Consider the following 18,979-nt stretch of genomic DNA (forward strand, 5'->3'; position numbering starts at 1 on the left):
TCTCAGCTTTCCGACAGCGTCACGTGTGTCGCTGACACCACCGCCGATCTGTGAGTGATGAAAAGCTTCGTTAAAGGGACAGTTCGCCTCTTCTGACATGAAGCTGTGTGACATCCCATATCAGCAACATCATTTCTGAACATCTTCTTACCCCCTGCTGCGTCCTGTGAGCAGAGTTCCAGCCTCGTTTTGGTGTTGATGAAGGTAGTCCGGCTAGTTGGCTGGGGTTTAAAAAATAAAGCGTTTTGCTTCTCAAAACAATATGCGTTCAAAAGAGTAATACATTTGCATCACAAAATGGTTCTCCAGGAAAAAGTCAGACCTCACAATCTCTTGGTGCTATTTTCTCTCCCTTCGTATCACTGCCTGCTGCCGACAGCCGCGCCTGTTACGGTGTTTGCTGCTCGGTCTGCACAGCAGGCAGTGATACGAAGGGAGAGAAAATAGGGCCAAGCGATTGTGAGGTCTGACTTTTTCCTGGAGAACCATTTTGTGATGCAAATGTATTACTCTGTTGAACGCATATTGTTTTGAGAAGCAAAACGCTTTATTTTTTAAACCCCAGCCAACTAGCCGGACTACCTTCATCAACACCAAAACGAGGCTGGAACTCTGCTCACAGGACGCAGCAGGGGGTAAGAAGATGTTCATAAATGATGTTGCTGATATGGGATGTCATACAGCTTCATGTCAAAAGAGGCGAACTGTCCCTTTAAGAGCAGAGGTGTCCTGACAGAGAGTTCTGTAAGATTCTGTAAGATCTGCATCTCTGATTCACAATAAACGTGACTCGGGGCCACTCTGAAATGAGCTTACGTCTGCTGATGACTCATTTCAGGTGGCTGTGTGTATTCTGTGACCTGCTAATGTCCCGTTTGTGTTGCTCAGCGACTGTGTGACGTGGGTTTGTGTTTTATTCGCATATAGAGCAGACATCCGATCACAAGCGGTCGCTCGGAACACACGCGGTGACGTATCCTTAGTTGGCCGTATCGAGTTTAAGAAGGAAGAATATGCATATATCAATGTGTATAATCAGGGCCGGCCCAAGCCTTTATGGGGCCTTAAGCAGAATTTCATTTGGGGCCCCCCTACCATCACCTCAGCTCCAGATGCCTCATTATTCCATAGGCTACACTGTTATGTGTGTAACGGACCCACAATCATTAGCATTATTTGTAATCCTCTTACATTATACAGGTGTCATTCTTGTTTTTAACCTTAAAGGGATAGCAAACTCATAAATATGGTTTAATTAACTTCTACATAAAGAGTGATGTATAAGTATGGCTCATTAATTTAACTATTTGAAAGTAACATCAGCAGGCTGGAGACTGCATTTATAGTAAACACGTTAAATAGTTTAATTTCTTTCAGATGTGCAATGGTGTGCAAAATGTTCAAAATACAAATACAAAATAGAATCAAATGACATTCACATTATCTTACAGAAAAATAAAGTTGTAATCAAAATTAAATACTTAAATAATAAATACAATACTTAAATAATTTTGCCCAACGGTGGCAGCAGCCAACAGGAGGCATAAATTAACCTAGGATTAGTATTTTGTCATAATTATTATTTATTTTTTCTGGTGTAATACAATTTCGTTTAAATTATTCAATGTTATTTTAATTTCATGTATATATTTACTTTTTTATCACAACGTCTCGGTGCTCTCTGGGGCCCCCTGGTGGCGTGGGGGCCCTAAGCGACCGCGTAGTTGGCATATGCCTTGGGCCGGCTCTGTGTATAGGTATTGATATACGTATGTTTTTAACTCGTGAAAAAATAATTCAGTTGTGGATAGACAGTCATTAAATGACCCAAAACTTTCTGCCTCCATTTTTTCATCTGTTCTTTACTTAACTGTACTCTGAACTTTTCAGCTTTCCTCAATGCTCTTACTTCACAGAGAGTAATTTTGACACACAAGCTCAACTGCATGTGTCTACTGAAGAAAGCATAGCAACAGCAGGCTGACTCAGCACCGACAGACGGAGAGCAAAGGGGGGGGGGGGGATGCAGCTTACCTGAGAAAGCAAGCTGCAAGTGAGGAGGTAGGGCAGCCTGCGACCCCGACTGGAGACTCTTATACAGATCTGAGGAGAGATGGAAGGAACGGTGGACAGATGAGAGGAAAGATCGCAACAACAACCAACAATCACAGGCAATACGGAAAAGGTGGAGACGTGTTCAAACGGGAGACGAGCAACAAGAGAAAGTGGAGGATCAAAGACATGAGGCAGCGAGACAAAAAGCTTCAAAAGGTTCAGAAGGCAGAAAATGGACAGAGTGCAGCAGTGGAAGTATTTCTTGTACACAGCAGGAAAACACACATAAAGGTGGATATACAGGGTGTGTATGACTGAAGGATTGTGGGTATAACCAACTTAGATGGACTTGTGTGCAGTCCTCCAAAAAGCTAACAATTTTATTTAACCTTTCTTTAACCAGGAAATGGTCCCATTGAGTTACAATAACTCTTCTGCCAGGGAGTCCTGGCCAAGAAAGCGGCTTAAAAAAAGTTACATTACAATAAAACACAAGAGACGAGACAAAAACCACCACTACATCACATCGAAACAGAAGTAAACATATTAAAAACTGAGTATACACAGACACTAAAAAACAGACAGCGAACAAGGAATGAAATTAAAAACAATTGCAGTGGTCAGTTAATGATCATTTTAAAATGTCTTTAAATTAATTTATGGATGGAAGAACTTCAAGATTTAGAGTAGCTTGAAGTTCATTCCAAGCTTTTGGTGCACGTGATGAAAAGGCTGTTTTCCCAAGTTCAGTTCTTGTAAGTGGAATATGTAAAAGTATTTTTTCTGATGACCTCGTCCTGTAAACACTATTTTGAAAAGAAAAACAAATTAAAAATGTATAAAGGTAGTTTACCCATTAGGGCTTTAGCAATAAAAGTCAGCGCATGGATGCTGCTACAAATGGGTCATATGCTAATTGGTTGAAAGTTGGCGTTAACCGAGCGGGAGAGAGATCATCAGAAGTCACCATCAACAGAGAGAAGCGCAATATAACAACAAGAAGGCCTTATGAGCCTAGTTTTAGATCACTAAAACAAAAGCATTCATCAGCCGCTCAGTTTCTAACAAAGGAAAAACACAAACAGGAGAAGCCAACGTTTCAAAATGCTCCACATATTCTGAACGACGTCTCCGTATGGATGGAGAAAGTTATTTAAAGTGGATATACATACATATTACCGGTGATTATGATTGATTTGTTTGTTTGTTTGTTTTCGTTTAAAGCCAGTTTAGCAGCTGTGGCTATTTCATGGCTAATACAGGTAATACATTGCACTTGACACTAAATATCAACAATGAAATTTATAAAAAAAAATACATTAAATAAGTTTGTTCACATCAATGCACTTTAAAAAGTTTAAAACCTTTAAAGGTTGGACCTTATTAAAAATACCTACTATAGTACTTTCTTTAAAAAACTGCTGCGTTTTTATTCTAAGGGCAGAGCGAGATAGAATATGCTTAATTGATAAGGGATTACCACAAAGATCACATAGGGGAGGTTCACCTCCAGTTAACAAAAAACCACGAGTGAGTCTAGAATGTCCAATTCTACACCTTGTATAGACAACTTGATCATGTCTACATGAAAATGACGGAGTTGTGATTTGTGATTATGATTGACCTTTTAAAACAAGAACTGAAATCATAAATGCGTTTTCACTTGATACTTTTCCAAGTCCTTTAAGCCATCCTGTAATGACTCACCCATTAGGTCGCTCTGTGCTAGCGGGTATCCTGAGTTGGAGCTGGGGGCTGAGCTCATGCCAGCGGTCCCTGGGGCTCCAGGAGCACTGAAGTTGAGCAGTGAGGGGTACTGAAAGGGTAACGACACAGGCACCAGGCCTCCTATCATCCCGAAGCCCAGGGGCAGAGCAGAGTGGCTGCTCAGGAGAGGAGAGCCGGCGGCTGATACCTGAAAAATGTCAGAAAAAGAACAGTCGCATCGCTTTCATTTCTGTTCGTTTTTGTATCTCTGAGCGTGTCGCTGGTGGCAGAAACTGACCTGTGAGAGGTGTGACGTTGTGGAGGACGTGGCCAAAGTTCCTGAAGCCACCCAACCATTTCCTGCTTTTGAGCCCTGGCTGGCCCCGCCCACCATCCTCTGCCTCTGGCCGTGATTGGCCAAGATGGAAGTTGTTGAGGGCGGGGCAGTTTTGTCTGGGTGGCTGCAAACTACCGACACCACTCCTTTGTTGTTGGAGTTGTTGATGCTACTGTTGCTGGTGGTGGACTGAGCTTTGTGGCCTCCAGCAAAGCTGCAGACGCCCTGCGTCTGCTTCACCGGCCCGCCGCCCGACACGCTGAAGGGGGCGCGAAAGGTTTTGGAGGTTTTGGGAGAGTACTGGTGTTGCTGCTGTTGGCCGGGGATCATCTGATGGGACAGCTGGTGTGAGGGCGAGGGTGAGGGCGATGGGGACGGGGAGGAGGAGGGAGGTGGGGTGGGCGCGGGGGGCCGTGGAGTGAGTTTAATGATGGGAGACGAGTTGCTGCTGTGGGAGGACTTTGTGAGGGTGGCCTGCATGGGGGTGATAAAGTTCGGCTGGTGGTGGTGATGGTGCGTGTGGGATTTACCTTGAGAGGAGTGTGAGGTGTAGAGAGCGGGGGACGGTGAGGAGACCACTGGGGAGGGAGAGCAGAAGGACTGAAAGACGTGGTGGGAGGTAGAGTTGGAGCGTGACTGAGAGGAGGAAGGTGCGATGCTGCCGTTGCTGCTGATGCCGCCAGCTTTGGCGCCGCTCTTGGACAGTCCTTGAGTGTTTCCCATCGCTCCCAGTATCCCCACTGGGCTGGCAAAACTTTTCTGCTGTGGAGGCAACAGAGGAGAAGCTGTGGGGGGAGGCCGTGGCTTCGGAGGCGAAGGGGAGGGGTGTGGGTGCATCTTGCCCATCACAGAACTCGGTCTGTGATTGGGTGACGCCATGGTAACATGTCTTTGAGTCTGGACTTGGCTCATGGTGCCAGATCCTTTCATTTGGCCGTAGTGACCATCTGCAGTCCTGGAGGTCAGCGAGAGGCCTGAGGCCTGCGCGCGGGCCACGGAGGAGACGACCGGCGATGAGGAAGAGGAGGTAGAAGAAGGGTTTGTTAGCGTTATTGTTGGCAAGCTTCCAGCAGACACAGTAGTTTCCACTTTAGACGCGGAATGTTGCTGCATTGTGGATGCAACAGAGGCAGAGAGTTGAGAGGCCGAGGGGTAGTGAGGCGTCACGGGGGGCGGAGAGGAAGTGGGTACTTGTAGTGGTGGCGGTGACAGGGGGCTGTCTGCGAGGCCCAGGCCCTTGGACGCGTTGCTGAGGAGGGCCAGAGCGTGGGAGATGGAGTCCAGAGAGGGAGCAGTCAGATCCTCATCCAGAGAGTCGGACAGGCAGATGGGCTCCGAGGGCGAGGAGGAAGGGGGCTGGCGGCTGGAGGCCAGGCCAGATGTGGAGGTGAGCAGAGATGGGGTAGAGGTCATGGTAAGAGGGGGTTTGTGGATCCAAAGACCCTCCTGAGAAACAGAAGACATGTGGTCAGTAACCTGAAACCTAATGAATATTCATATTACTGTAAACCGGGGCTGTTCAATTACAAATTCAGTTGGGCCAGATTTTAAAACCGAGACCTTAAGCTGGGCCGGACATTTTCAGCCGTCAGTAAGGAGGAGGTGATGACAAATTTCAAACCAACACAAATATAATGAAATAACATGTGATGTTTATTCATCATTTCCCCTCTTCGTATTTTTGTAAAACACATTTCAAAACTTTTAAAATGAACCGAGGTAGTCGCAGTACTGTGACTCCTGAAATAACCCGGGCATTAAAACAAAAAGTGCACATCAATGGGGATGAAATAGTTTTCCCTTTTGAAATGAAATAAACACATCTGACATAAGAACATCAAAAAGTGCATTAAAACCTTCTCTAAATAAATAGAACCTGAGGTAACAGTGATGCTATTTTTAACTTTAAAATACCAAAAAGAATATTTTGGTCACAAAATGTCGTCTCCCCTTTTTAAATGAAATCAAAGTAACATTCTGGTCGTATTTCTGACCGTAGCACATCACGAGGTGCGTTTAAGCGAATAAAAAAGAACCGTGTGGAGTTGGTGGTAAAATAAAACGGCGTCTATCCGCCCAGGCGGGGTTAAAACGACGGTTTTCATAGAGAGAGACAAACTTTTTCAGTTGGAGTTGAGCTGCTAACTTGGTTCTTTCAGTAACTTTCAGAACAACGCGCTGCCTTGTGGGTTGGTTGTGTGTTGCTAGGTTACGTGGAGTGTTGCAACTTTTCTTTCTCTGGATAAGATTAAACATTAAGTCTCTTCCTACAACTCCCGTTTCCATCAGAGTTGCCACAAATTGACGAGGTGTCACTCTTCCCTTTCAGCTTCGCCTTTTACATAAAAGTAAATCTCTGCTAAAAAGCCCTTCTGTTTCCGTCTTCAGAATGAGGAGATGTGATGCATCATAAGGCAGTGACAGCTTTACCGTTTCAGGAATTCATTAGAGAAACTGTTTGATAATAATACAGCACGTGGTCTGAGCCATCACTCACCTTGGCTTTGGCCTTAGGTCCAGGCACCACTCTCCTCTTGACTCTGAATGGAAAAACACCAGCAAACATTCAACCTCCTCTGTAGACATTTTACATTCAAGCTCAGTCCCGAGGAGAAATTCATCAACAGCTGGTGTCATTTCATGAATATGAAACGTGACACGGTGGATACTTACAGGTTTCCAGTGAGGTGATTGTGAGCTGCGAGACTCTCCTTTAACAGAATCCTGAAACACAGTGATGGACATGCAGCATTGACAGCGTAGGATAAAACTACAAGACCAATCTCCAGTGACATGTCCGCAGTCACTGACGTCAGAAAAGCATTGTGATCCTGATTGTTGTGGGAGTAAAGTTTTTCTGACATGTAACTGATTTGAGAAAAATTTAATTATACAGAGACAAGCAGCACAGAGCAAAAACTAATTCTACAAAATCTCACTGTTCTGCCCGATTGCGTGCCAAATTCATTCAAAGGTCCGAGGTCCTGACCCCTTACAGTGATGTAGCATGGTGTACGGTGGCTGTTGGCAGGTTGTTTTGTCTGCCATTTTATTTTTCTGTCATTTGTCATTGTCTTACTTTCATATGGATGTTTTTCTGTGCCATCAGAGTTTGAATACGAATTTCTAATATTGAATTTTTACAGCATCACAATCAGACTTTGAATATGAAAAACCAACAGTGTAAAAAAATATATATATATCTATTTCTAAAAACAAAAATCAGAGTAAAAAAATTCAACATCTAAAAAAAAAAAAATTCAGTGGAAAAAGAACCAGACTCAACATCCGGGTAAACAGGGAGAAGCAATCGATCCCCGTCTCAATTCATCCAACGGCAGCCAATCAAGTTACGCTCCATTGGACAGATCAGCTCCATAGATATTAGTAATATCTATTACTAATAGATATTAGTAATATCTATTAGTAATATCTATTACTCGGGCTGTCACGATAACAAATTTTGCTGGATGATAAATTGGCCAAGAAATTATTGCGATAATCGATAATATTGAATTTTTCGTGACTTTCAAACAATTTAATGACAATAGGATAATCTCCGGGTCGGGAATGAGATCCTTCCCCAAGTGGAGGAGTTCAAGTATCTCGGGGTCTTGTGCACGAGTGAGGGACGAATGGAGCAGGAGATTGACAGACGGATCGGTGCGGCGTCTGCAGTGATGCGGGCTCTGCACCGGCCCGTCGTGGTGAAGAAGGAGCTGAGCCAGAAGGCGAAGCTCTCGATTTACCGGTCAATCTATGTTCCTACCCTCACCTATGATCACGAGCTGTGCGTAGTGACCGAAAGAACGAGATGGCGAATACAAGCGGCCGAAATGAGTTTCCTCCGCAGGGTGTCTGGGCTCTCCCTTAGAGATAGGGTGAGAAGCTCGGTCATCCGGGAGGGGCTCGGAGTAGAACCGCTGCTCCTCCGCATCGAGAGGAGTCAGATGAGGTGGCTCGGGCATCTAGTGAGAATGCCTCCTGGACACCTCCCTGGTGAGGTGTTCCGGGCCCGTCCCACTGGGAGGAGGCCCCGGGGAAGACCCAGGACACACTGGAGAGACTATGTTTCTCGGCTGGCCTGGGAACGCCTCGGGGTCCCCCCAGAAGAGCTGGAGGAAGTGGCCGGGGACAGGGACGCCTGGGTCTCTTTGCTGAAGCTGCTGCCCCCGCGAACCGATCCCCGGACCAGCGGAAGATGATGGATGGATGGATGGATGGGATAAAAAAATGCAATAAAAATGCGAAACATGCGGATGTGCATGTTGTGCATGTTTGAGGCACAAATATGACCCCCTAATGGAGCTGGCATTAATCTGAGTGATGACACCCTGTTGCATAACCACACAGAAGCACAAAGTCGGGTGTTCTTCCAGATTCGCACATTATTCGGTGTTTGCGCTCCGCGGTTCTCTCCTTTAATTTCCCCGGGTGCATATTCATTCGGCTCATGTGGCAGGTCCACGAGACAGCGCAGAATTAAAAAGGGAAGATTCTACACTCAAAGAAGTCACATTTGGAACACCAGAAACAGGTTACAGGTTACAGAAACTATTATTTTGTGTTCAAAATAAAAACTCTGAAATCTTCTGCCACTCACAGCTGTTTACCGTGCTTGTATTTGCTTTCAGGTCACGCGTTGTATGGATTTTGCTTTTCTTATAGTACGGTACCTGCACCCGACTCATTCTGTAGATAACAGATGAATGAATGGAGCCATTGTAACCCGTGGCTCTACTGTCCTTTGTCAGTTTTACAGCTAATGTATCGGTTCATAAATGTGAGCTTTGACAGATGACTGAATTGAGGTGAAAATGCACAGTATTGATACGTTGTTGCAAAGGAGGATATAAGCTTTGAGACGCAGTCGTATCAAATATGGGCAAAACTCCAATGTTGTACATCCCTACTTTACTTTTTTTTTTTTTTTAAATTTGTATATGAAGGTGCTGCACAGTGGTTAGCGCCGTACCTCACACCAACACTCTAACGTTCAACAATCATTGGGCTGAGTGAAAGCGCCCATCATTCGGTTAGGTAGGGAAAGGGCGGGAGTGGCGAGGAAACAAAGAAATGCGCAAAAAAAATAAATAGACTTATCGTGGCCAGAAAAGTGATCGTGCTTGGAAAAAGTTATCGGACGATTTATTGACTTATTGGATATCGTGACAGGCCTATCTATTACTCAATTTTACTAACACAAATGGCAAATAAAGTAAACTCACACACAGAAGCACCGTCACCCGCGTTGGTGGACACGGCTGATCTGTCCAATGGAGCGTAACTTGATTGGCTGCCGTTGGATGAACTGGTTCTTTTTCCACTGAATTTTTGGAAGTTGAATTTTTTTTCACAGAATTTTTAGAAATGGATTTTTTTTCCACTGTTTGGTTTTTCAAATTCAAAGTCTGATTTTGATGCTGTAAAAATTCAATATTAGAAATTCGTATTCAAACTCTGATGGCACAGAAAAACTTTCACAGGTTTTGTCAGTGCATCTAGTAAATGTAAGTAACTCATTGCTGATTAATGTGGGTTGCAATGGAACTATACCTGCTTCTGAATTAATAAACAAGCGATTAACTGTGTTGTATTAGAATAAGTTGGGTTTGAGGTTTGTTGTGATTTAAAAAGGGAAATCTACTGAACAAACAGGAAATTAGGGGCAGCAGTAACAGCTAATGTGGCAGAAAATATGTGTCCACGCATATTAAAGAGGGTTGCAGCGTTTTGTCCGGTTTATATAAATAACCAGACAATAATAACCCAAAAAAAAGCACAGAGAAACACACACACACACACCTGGCCTGCATCCAGCCTTTGGGCCAGAGGGGCTTGACTTCATTCTCTAAGAAGGCCTTGAGGTAGTCCTCCACAGACAGAGAGCACTGGTTCTCCATCTCATAGCAGCTCAGCTTCACCCGCACCAAGCTGCACAGCAGGTTCCTGCAGAAATACAAACGTCCACTTCAGCACAAATTCAAATTAGGCTGCGAGTGTGGAGCACATAAAGACAGAGGAGAGTTTAACTCTTCATATCAGGGGACTTCAGGGAGTTAAAGATTGTAAACCTTTCCAAACTTTTCTATCCACAGAATGTGAAATCCTAATCCTTTGGTTTCCTCAAAAAGGAATAGGAAAGAAAACAGCAATTCTACTAATTCTAAACTATTTACGTGATGAGACTCTGGACCACACAGAAGAAAAGAGAAAGTTAAAAAAAAAAAAAAAACGATCAGAATACAAAGCCTTGGATCATTACCTGAGCTTGTCATCCCAGATAAACTTCTTCCGGGGGCCCATCACTCTTTTCCCTGGTTTCTCCTCATCCTCCTCTTCCGAGCCGTTCTTATCGCCCTCTTCTGACTGCTGCCTGTAAACCACACACACACACACACACACACACACACACACACAGCAGTGTGAAGGCAAGTACAACATTCTGAAAAAGTTCTCATCAACATAAGCAGCTGGAATATATTTGGTCATACAGCTCGTATTGTTATTTAGACTGAACAGCAGCCGACAAAACCTTCTGAAGCCGTTTGGTTTTTTTCCCCCTCAGGAACATTAAAGTCATTAAAGAACACTTTCCATTTTAATTGTGTGGCCAGTTCATTTCTTTTACCTATTCCATCTTGAGGTAACAACGTTACATTGCACAATAAGCACAGATTTGGTTCTTCTGTTAAAAAGGGTCGCTCTGCAGTCCGTTTGACTCAAAGGAGAACGACAGCTCAGTCTGGCTTTAGATGCGATATCTGAAATATGGCTTGTGTTTTCAACCAAAGGTCCGAACAAATATGAAAAGCATGTGCGTATCGAGCTGTGGGGGGACTTTGTGGAACAGTCTGGAGACAGAAATAAAACAAAGTGCAAATATAATTCTGTTTAAAAAAAAGGTACAAAGAAATATTTTTAAACAAGTACATGGAAGAGGAATAAATATATGAATAGAATAGGGTTAATTGTTATATTTTAATTTGATTAGTATATGGTATATATTTATTTATGGGGATAGTTTTATATATATATATATATATATATATATATACACATTTCTGTTTACAGGGATATGTGTGTAGTATATATTTATTTTGTGATTATATATTTATCTAGATATTTAGGAAGTGTATATATGGCATATATTTATATAGGTGTATTGTAGTTAGGATGTTTGCAAACTGAGGAGTAGTTAAAAAGGAGTGGGAAACAAAAAAAAAAAGTATTGTACTTCTTCCCATTCCTTTTTTCGAACAATGTGTGGTGTTTTGTTTTGTATTAGCACTTTATGTGATGTTTTATTTTTAATTTCTCTTTTTCTTTCTTTTGTATGTACAAATACTTACATACATTTTCTTTTTTACCTTTGATAATTACAAATAGTTAAATCCAGACATGCTGCCAATCTTATTGATCTTCTCTCCATTTCTCTGGCAAAAGTTCAGCATTCTTGTCGGTCTAAGTGTCCAGTTATAGTGGCAGAAACAGCTATATAGGGTCCTACTGGTTTAAAAAGATAAACAATTTAAGCTAAACACTCTAAATCAATGAAACACAGTCTTTAATGAAATCTGAGCAAAACATGTCAAAAAGGGTAGCAGCTTTTAAATCATCTTTCATCTTCTGAAATAACCAGAATTGACCTACTTTGCAGCTTTGGCCATGCAGTCCATGTTATATCTGGATATTTGCTCCGGCATCACGCTGCACACGGCCAGCTTCAGCTTTAACAGAGGCGTCCGCAGCCGGTCGTCCTGAAAGAGGGAGAACAAAAGGAAGCAGAAAAAAAATAAAGTTGGTGAAAGAACAGAGACAGATAAAAAAGGGAAAGATGATGAAAGAAAAAGGAAATTAAAAAAAGTGAGTGAAAAAGGATACAAGAGGGTGAGGAGCATTTTGATTTATATTGTCAACAAAAGCTGCTTTAATGGTGCATGACAAACGACATTTTGAAGCGTGCTCTCAGTGGTAGTCCTCCCTGTGGGCCTGCACATAAACATGTGAAGCGGGGGGAGCACTGATGTGTAGGACGAGAAATAAAAAAAACATTTTAAAAAAAAAAAGTGCAAAACTTCTCAAACCAAATGTCAGACCACTGTGACAATTCATTCTTCAATCTTAGTAATCTTTTGCATTTTATCCAACACAGGAGTCTCCTCCCCCGCCCCCCCAAATCCACACTTTCAGGTTAGGCTTGCAAATTTATATACGTAATATATGTAAACATGTTTATGGCTTTAGTTTTAATGTTGACTAATCATAACAATTCTATCTGGTATCATAGAGTTGATCGATAGCATTTCTGAGGTAATCCAGATTACAGATTGCACTTCTCGGAGGCATTTTGATTTGGACGTAGTAGATCCAGCAAAGTTGCTGCAAAACAATTCAAGTTTTAAAGGGATAGTTCGCCTCTTTTGACATGAAGCTGTATGACATCCCATATTAGCAACATCGTTTATGAACATCTTCTTACCCCCTGCTGCGTCCTGTGAGCAGAGTTCCAGCCTCGTTTTGGCGTTGATGAAGGTAGTCCGGCTAGTTGGCTGGGGTTTAAAAAATAAAGCGTCTTGCTTCTCAAAACAATATGCCTTCAAAAGAGTAATACATTTGCATCACAAAATCGTTCTCCAGGAAAAAGTCAGACCTCACAATCGCTTGGCCCTATTTTCTCTCCCTTCGTATCACTGCCTGCTGCCGACAGCCGCGCCTGTTACTGTGTTTGCTGCTCGGTCTGCTCTTCGGTCTGCAGTCTACATTGGACGCATTGATATCAAGGGAGGCAAAAAAATAGCGCCAAGCGATTGTGAGGTCTGACTTTTTCATCGAGAACGATTTTGTGATGCAAATGTATTACTCTTTTGAACGCATATTGTTTTGAGAAGCAAGACGCTTTATTTTTTAAACCCCAGCCAACTAGCCGGACTACCTTCGTCAACACCAAAACGAGGCTGGAACTCTGCTCACAGGATGCAGCAGGGGGTAAGAAGATGTTCATAAATGATGTTGCTGATATGGGATGTCATACAGCTTCATGTCAAAAGAGGCAAACTATCCCTTTAACTGCGTACATGTACTTCTAAGTGAAGCTTCAGCGGTGTAGTAAGTGTAGATGAAAAAATAGGGAAAATTCTAACTTTGTTCCAGTCTTCGCATGATAAGTTTTCAAGGTATTTGCATAGGGGTGTCCCTCCCAAATCTGGCTTTTAGGGACCACAGAGCAATCGGCCCGCATCGTGAAAGATTGTTTTCAAATCAAATTCCTGATCAGTGTTATACGAGGAGATTTACTACTCTCAACGGATAAGCCGTGCTTACCTGGATGTTGAGGCTGAGCTTCTTCAGGCGCTTGAGGAGGGCCTCTTTGTTGCACGGCACAAAAGCTTCCATGTGCGAATAGATGTCTGAACGCACCTCGGGAGGCTGCTCCTGGACCTGCAGCTCAATGCTGATAGAAAGTCAAGATGGTTAGACCAAAAAAAAAAAAAACAACACGAAAAGAGAAGCAGATTAAAAGACATGAGACCGAAATGGTGGATGGGGGGAGAACGGTGGGAAGTGGCTGTGGAATGAGAGCTGGTTGAATGGAAAGGAGTAACATGTCATTACCACAGACAATGAGGGATGGAGAGAAAACAAAACGCTTAAAGACAGCAGGAGGGGTGGCTGGGGAAATCTGCTGAAAAATAAGTGTGGAAAGGCTGATAAAAAAAAAAAAAAAAAGGAGGAGAGTGAGCGGGGATCAGGCTGATGGTGATTTAAAAGCTGTCCTACTCACTCCAGCAGAATGTTATTCATGTCCAGGGTGAAAAATTTCTTCCTGCCCTCCTGATCAAACTGCCGCGAGGCCTGTGGTAGAAAAGGTTGAGTCAGCATTCAGCACTCTATAGAACTATACAGTACCAGCACATGTGCATATTTGTGAAGGTGGGCCTTTTGAGGGCAAACCCTCCTCCAACTCCAAACAGAAATCTTCAGCATTTATGGTTCAAAAGGTGCTTTGACACATTCTTGTTTATACATTTAATTCATATCAACCCGATACGAAATGTGTCAATATACATGAACTCATGTGCAACTCAAGATTGCATCAGCAAGTTTCCATCAGCACCCAAAGGCCTTAAAGAGGCTGCTTTTCTCACACTGTGCATCCAAATGATGGACAGGGTGAAAAAAAAAAAACTGGATCTGCATTTATCATTATCAAGCATTTAAATTTAGGTTCGTTTCTTGTGCTAATCGAACATGATTTATTCTTTTAACACTTTTCAAATTCGTCTCATTGCAACAACTGGTGTCGAACAAACTTGCATTTCGAGTGGTCATGAAAGAATATATGAACAGTTTAAAAAAAAAAAAAAAAACATTATGTTTATAATGCTTAAACAGCCCAATAACAATTACAATGGCAAAACTAGGGGTGTGCAAAATAATCGTCATGACGATGCATCGCGATTCAAATTTTCGCGATCTACTGCATCGATTCTTGACGCCAAGTATGGATTATTTTATTTTTTATTTTATTTTTATTTTTTTGGGGGCTTTTTATGCCTTTAATGATAGGACACATATTGATGCATTTCGCTGCAAGGAATGTTTGCAATATTTATTTTATTTTTTTTATAGTTTTATAAACTTTTTTTCGTCTGTACTGATCATCCCTATTTTGTTATTTTAAGTTTTATAAATCCTATGCACTTTTTGTGATGAGTGTGTCCAGTAATAGTAATATTTGTTTTAGTGGCAATACCTCCAAAAGTTGTTTTAATAAATACAGTTATGAATTGATTTGCTTTGAGTTATGTAACAATTGAAGACACTATCCAGGTCATACACAGCCAGTCAGCCACTGGTAATGGCTGTATTTTTTTTTAAGTATGTTCAGTGAAAATATCGCAATGCATCGCAATAATTCAAGTATCGTGATAGTATCGCATCGTGGCATGTGAATCGTGATTCGAATCGAATCGTGACTTCTTTGCCAAAACCCACCCCTAGGCAAAACTATGAAACGATTTACAGGAAACTAAAACTGAGTCAATATTCTGGAGCTCAGCCTCAACCCAGACATTCCTTCCTGGTCTGCATGGACCTGAACTTCGTAAAGCCGTTTTAATTTTGTTCTGAAGGCTGAACACGCTGTGCTGCCACACTGGAGACTGGAATTTTCATCCCCACAAATGGTTCAAGGTCAGGTAACGCCACGGGAAGCGATTAGAAGCTGACAAGAAGACTCTGAATGTGGTATTATTTATTATTCTACGAGCACTCACTGCCCTGGGAGGTGAACTGTGACCCGTACCGGTCACAGACACACTTGTCGATAGCATTGCCAACAACCAGATAGTAGGAATAATTGGTTAATGTTGTTCAGTCTGTTCTGATTGATCAGCCGGTTGGTTAAAAACTGGTAGAGGGAAGCAGCAGACGGGCATTTTGGAGATGTCTTTCAGTGGGATCGAAACAAGAAAAAGAGGAAAAATCCAGAGTAGAGAATAATCCCTTTCCCTGATGCGAGTCTGGAACGGGATCAAACATGTAGCACAAATTCTGCCAGAACAATCAAAATGTGTAAAAGTCCAGCTTATAATGTGGCGAATTGTCAAGGAATCAAATGTGAAAGCTTGACAACCACAAAATGTTCCCATTTCGTGCCCTTCCTGATCATTATTCATTTATTGTAAATTTATTGTAAGAAAATCAGTTTCAGGTTTTTGATAAATGAAGAAATATTCAAACAATATTCAGCTCTATTTTAGAAAAGAACAAATGAACAAAGCTATTATTCCTTTATATTCCTTCACATAGTTCCTATCTGTAAATCTCCCAAGCTTCTCCCCTGTGCAAATCCACCAATTCTTTTTCTTTTAATTTCTCTTCCTCCCACCTCCTCACTCTTCTCTTCTCTTCTCTTCTCTTCTCTTCCTCACCTCTGTATCTTTCACTTCCATCATCCATTTCAAATTGCTTCTCTCCCTCTCTTTACATTTCACCAACATCTAAAAACAGATCTGAGGCTCTGAGATATATGTAGCTAGTGGAGCGAGCCCCAGCTCGTTTCGTTACATAAAAACCCACAGGGTTCAACTTTAAGCCATGTTTCTCCGATACTTTACAAGAGGCTATTCCAAGTGGTAATACACAGTAGCAATAACATTTCTGTGCCACTTTGTGGCATTTCTGTTTAACTTGGGTAATTGCAGCCACCCACTGAGCACACAGCTGACTCACCGCCCGCAGGTCCTCGATGCGTTTAATAAGAGGCGCAGGCAGTCCCTCGGGCAGCGGTCGCGGGGAAAACAGTCCGCTGGAAGACCCCAGGCCTCGCCCTTGTGCACCTCCTCCTAATGCTTTATTAGATGGAACCCCAACTCCCAGAATGCCGTTCTCCCTGGCCGTCACCATGGCATGCTGCTGGTCATTGTCCAACACGCTAAAGTCCAGGTCCACCAGGAGATCCTGGAGATCTTTCTCATTCGCTGAGCCCAGCAGTGACATGACGGCGGGGTCCGAGGTGAGATCTGCCAGCGAGAGGTCGATGCCGGGCGTGCTGCCCTGCGTCTGGGTGGAATTAGAGCCTAAAGGGAGGTTTGTCGAGGTTCCAGTGTGGGGTATGATAGCTGTACCTCCTGGCAGGCTGAGGTGAGCCATGCTGGGGTTTGTTTTTTTCATGTCTTCCTTCTCCCGGGTGAAGCGGCGGAGCATGGCCGCCAGGTACAGCGAGTCCTTCATCAGTTTCTTTCTCTTCTTCTCTGGCCGGTGGAGGGTGAGAGCCGTCACTCTGTTTGAGGAAAACAAAAGCAACACTAGCATAAAAGTATCGAGATCACTTGTGTGCGGGTGTGCTTTAAGTTTAAAGGGACAGTTCGCCTCTTTTGACATGAAGCTGTATGACATCCCATATCAGCAACATCATTTCTGAACATCTTCTTACCCCCTGCTGCGTCCTGTGAGCAGAGTTCCAGCCTCGTATTGGTGCTGATGAAGGTAGTCCGGCTAGTTGGCTAGGGTCCCGAAAATAAAGCGTCTTGCTCCTCAAAACAATATGCGTTCAACAGAGTAATACATTTGCATCACAAAATCGTCCCTCCAGAAAAAGTCAGACCTCACAATCGCTTGGCCCCATTTTCTCTCCCTTCGTATCACTGCGTTCAGCCGCCTGCCGACAGCCGCGCCTGTTACGGTGTTTGCTGCTCGGTCTGCATGGTTTACATAGCCGTAGTGATACAAAGGTAGAGAGAAATAGCGCCAAGCGATTGTGAGGTCTGACTTTTTCCTGGAGAACGGTTTTGTGATGCAAATGTATTACTCTGTTGAACGCATATTGTTTTGAGAAGCAAAACGCTTTATTTTTTAAACCCCAGCCAACTAGCCGGACTACCTTCATCAACGCCAAAACGAGGCTGGAACTCTGCTCACAGGACGCAGCAGGGGGTAAGAAGATGTTCATAAATGATGTTGCTAATATGGGATGTCATACAGCTTCATGTCAAAAGAGGCGAACTGTCCCTTTAATAAAGAAAAGAGATTTAGATCAAACCGACTTGCTACAACTTGCTCGTCTTTTTCACGCTCGCTAACAGTTTCCATGTAAGGAGCTTGCTGTGGGGAAAGATGACGCCCCTGCTCTTAATCCCACCTGCCTGTCCAACGGCGGCAACAGCCATAAATGGGCCAAACCAAACCTTTGTGAATCCTTGTGCAAACCTGAAATGTGGGAGGCTATTGTAGGGACAGGCATCAAGCTTCTCCACTCGCTTTGTAAAATTCTAACAAATTCACCAGCTGACATCCTGATAAGGCGATAAAGGCATGTTTGCTGAGACATCAAAACACGTGGCAACAAAGACAACTCGGAGAAAGTGTGGAACAACTGTGATAGTAAGGGATTACCCTACAGTCTGCTTTCAAAGATCTGTAACACACACACACACACACACACACACATATATATATACACATGTATATAACTCCATCTGTTTCATAATGGCAGAATCACAATAGCTGCTACTATTTTTAGAAGTTGTTTCTAGAGCAGTGGTGTGTTGGAGTATTCGGCATATTTGAGCGTGGATAATGGAGCATTTTCTAGAAGGCGGCTGGCTCGTCACAGTAGCTAAGAACAAGTCTCAGTCAGCATCCCTGCCTCAGGATAAATGTGTGAGAGGCTTTGAACAAAAGCAGACAAGTATTATGTCACAGAGTGTACGACATGCAAGAACAACCAACTTCAGGAAAAAAAAAATTCTAACATTTATGTCTGGATATTTTCTGGGGTTTATAGGAGAAAACTGGACGGCTATGATTCTTACCCTTGTTTAGGTACTTTGTTCTTCTTCACATTCTTCTCTTCCAGATTGTTCCCATCCTTCTTCTTCCGCCTCTTAATCACCTGCTCCTTGTCATTATTTAGTTTCTAAAACAAGAAAAAAAAAAGCCACTTATAGTTCTGTCAGAGGATCACGTGCACGGCTCTCCGTGTCTGTGCGTGTACGTGCATACATCTGCGCATCCTTTGCGTATTTCTACGGCTGTGGTGAAAGATAACGCTTCTATCAGCTGTCATTCCGCTTAATCAGGGCCAACAACATCTTAAAGTGTGCCTCAGGTACAGTTGGTTTTTCTGTGTTGCCGTCACTTAAAGTGCTGAGCTGGTAACATTGTTTTAATCCCATCTTAAACCATCTTAAAGGGACAGTTCGCCTCTTTTGACATGAAGCTGTATGACATCCCATATTAGCAACATCATTTATGAACATCTTCTTACCCCCTGCTGTGTCCTGTGAGCAGAGTTCCAGCCTCGTTTTGGTGTTGATGAAGGTAGTCCGGCTAGTTGGCTGGGGTTTAAAAAAATAAAGCGTTTTGCTTCTCAAA

The 18,979-nt window shown here is 43.0% G+C and overlaps 1 protein-coding gene across 3 annotated transcripts in view; it reads right to left on the reverse strand.

Annotated features, from left to right (window-relative positions):
• Positions 1 to 18,979, reverse strand: part of ubn2a (ubinuclein 2a) — a 28,161-nt gene that overhangs the window by 2,850 nt on the left and 6,332 nt on the right. For all 3 annotated transcript variants that reach the window (XM_075462566.1, XM_075462565.1, XM_075462564.1), the window contains 12 exons: positions 18,418 to 18,521; positions 16,337 to 16,886; positions 13,884 to 13,954; positions 13,424 to 13,553; positions 11,753 to 11,859; positions 10,365 to 10,475; positions 9,905 to 10,048; positions 6,773 to 6,823; positions 6,597 to 6,639; positions 4,061 to 5,545; positions 3,763 to 3,970; positions 2,035 to 2,103 (listed from right to left, as the gene is read on the reverse strand). In XM_075462566.1, the coding sequence (XP_075318681.1) occupies positions 2,035 to 2,103; positions 3,763 to 3,970; positions 4,061 to 5,545; positions 6,597 to 6,639; positions 6,773 to 6,823; positions 9,905 to 10,048; positions 10,365 to 10,475; positions 11,753 to 11,859; positions 13,424 to 13,553; positions 13,884 to 13,954; positions 16,337 to 16,886; positions 18,418 to 18,521 (3,073 nt within the window). The remainder of the gene's footprint in view (positions 1 to 2,034; positions 2,104 to 3,762; positions 3,971 to 4,060; positions 5,546 to 6,596; positions 6,640 to 6,772; positions 6,824 to 9,904; positions 10,049 to 10,364; positions 10,476 to 11,752; positions 11,860 to 13,423; positions 13,554 to 13,883; positions 13,955 to 16,336; positions 16,887 to 18,417; positions 18,522 to 18,979) is intronic.

Source organism: Odontesthes bonariensis, chromosome 4 (genome assembly GCF_027942865.1).
Source record: "Odontesthes bonariensis isolate fOdoBon6 chromosome 4, fOdoBon6.hap1, whole genome shotgun sequence".
Lineage (NCBI taxonomy): Eukaryota > Metazoa > Chordata > Actinopteri > Atheriniformes > Atherinopsidae > Odontesthes > Odontesthes bonariensis.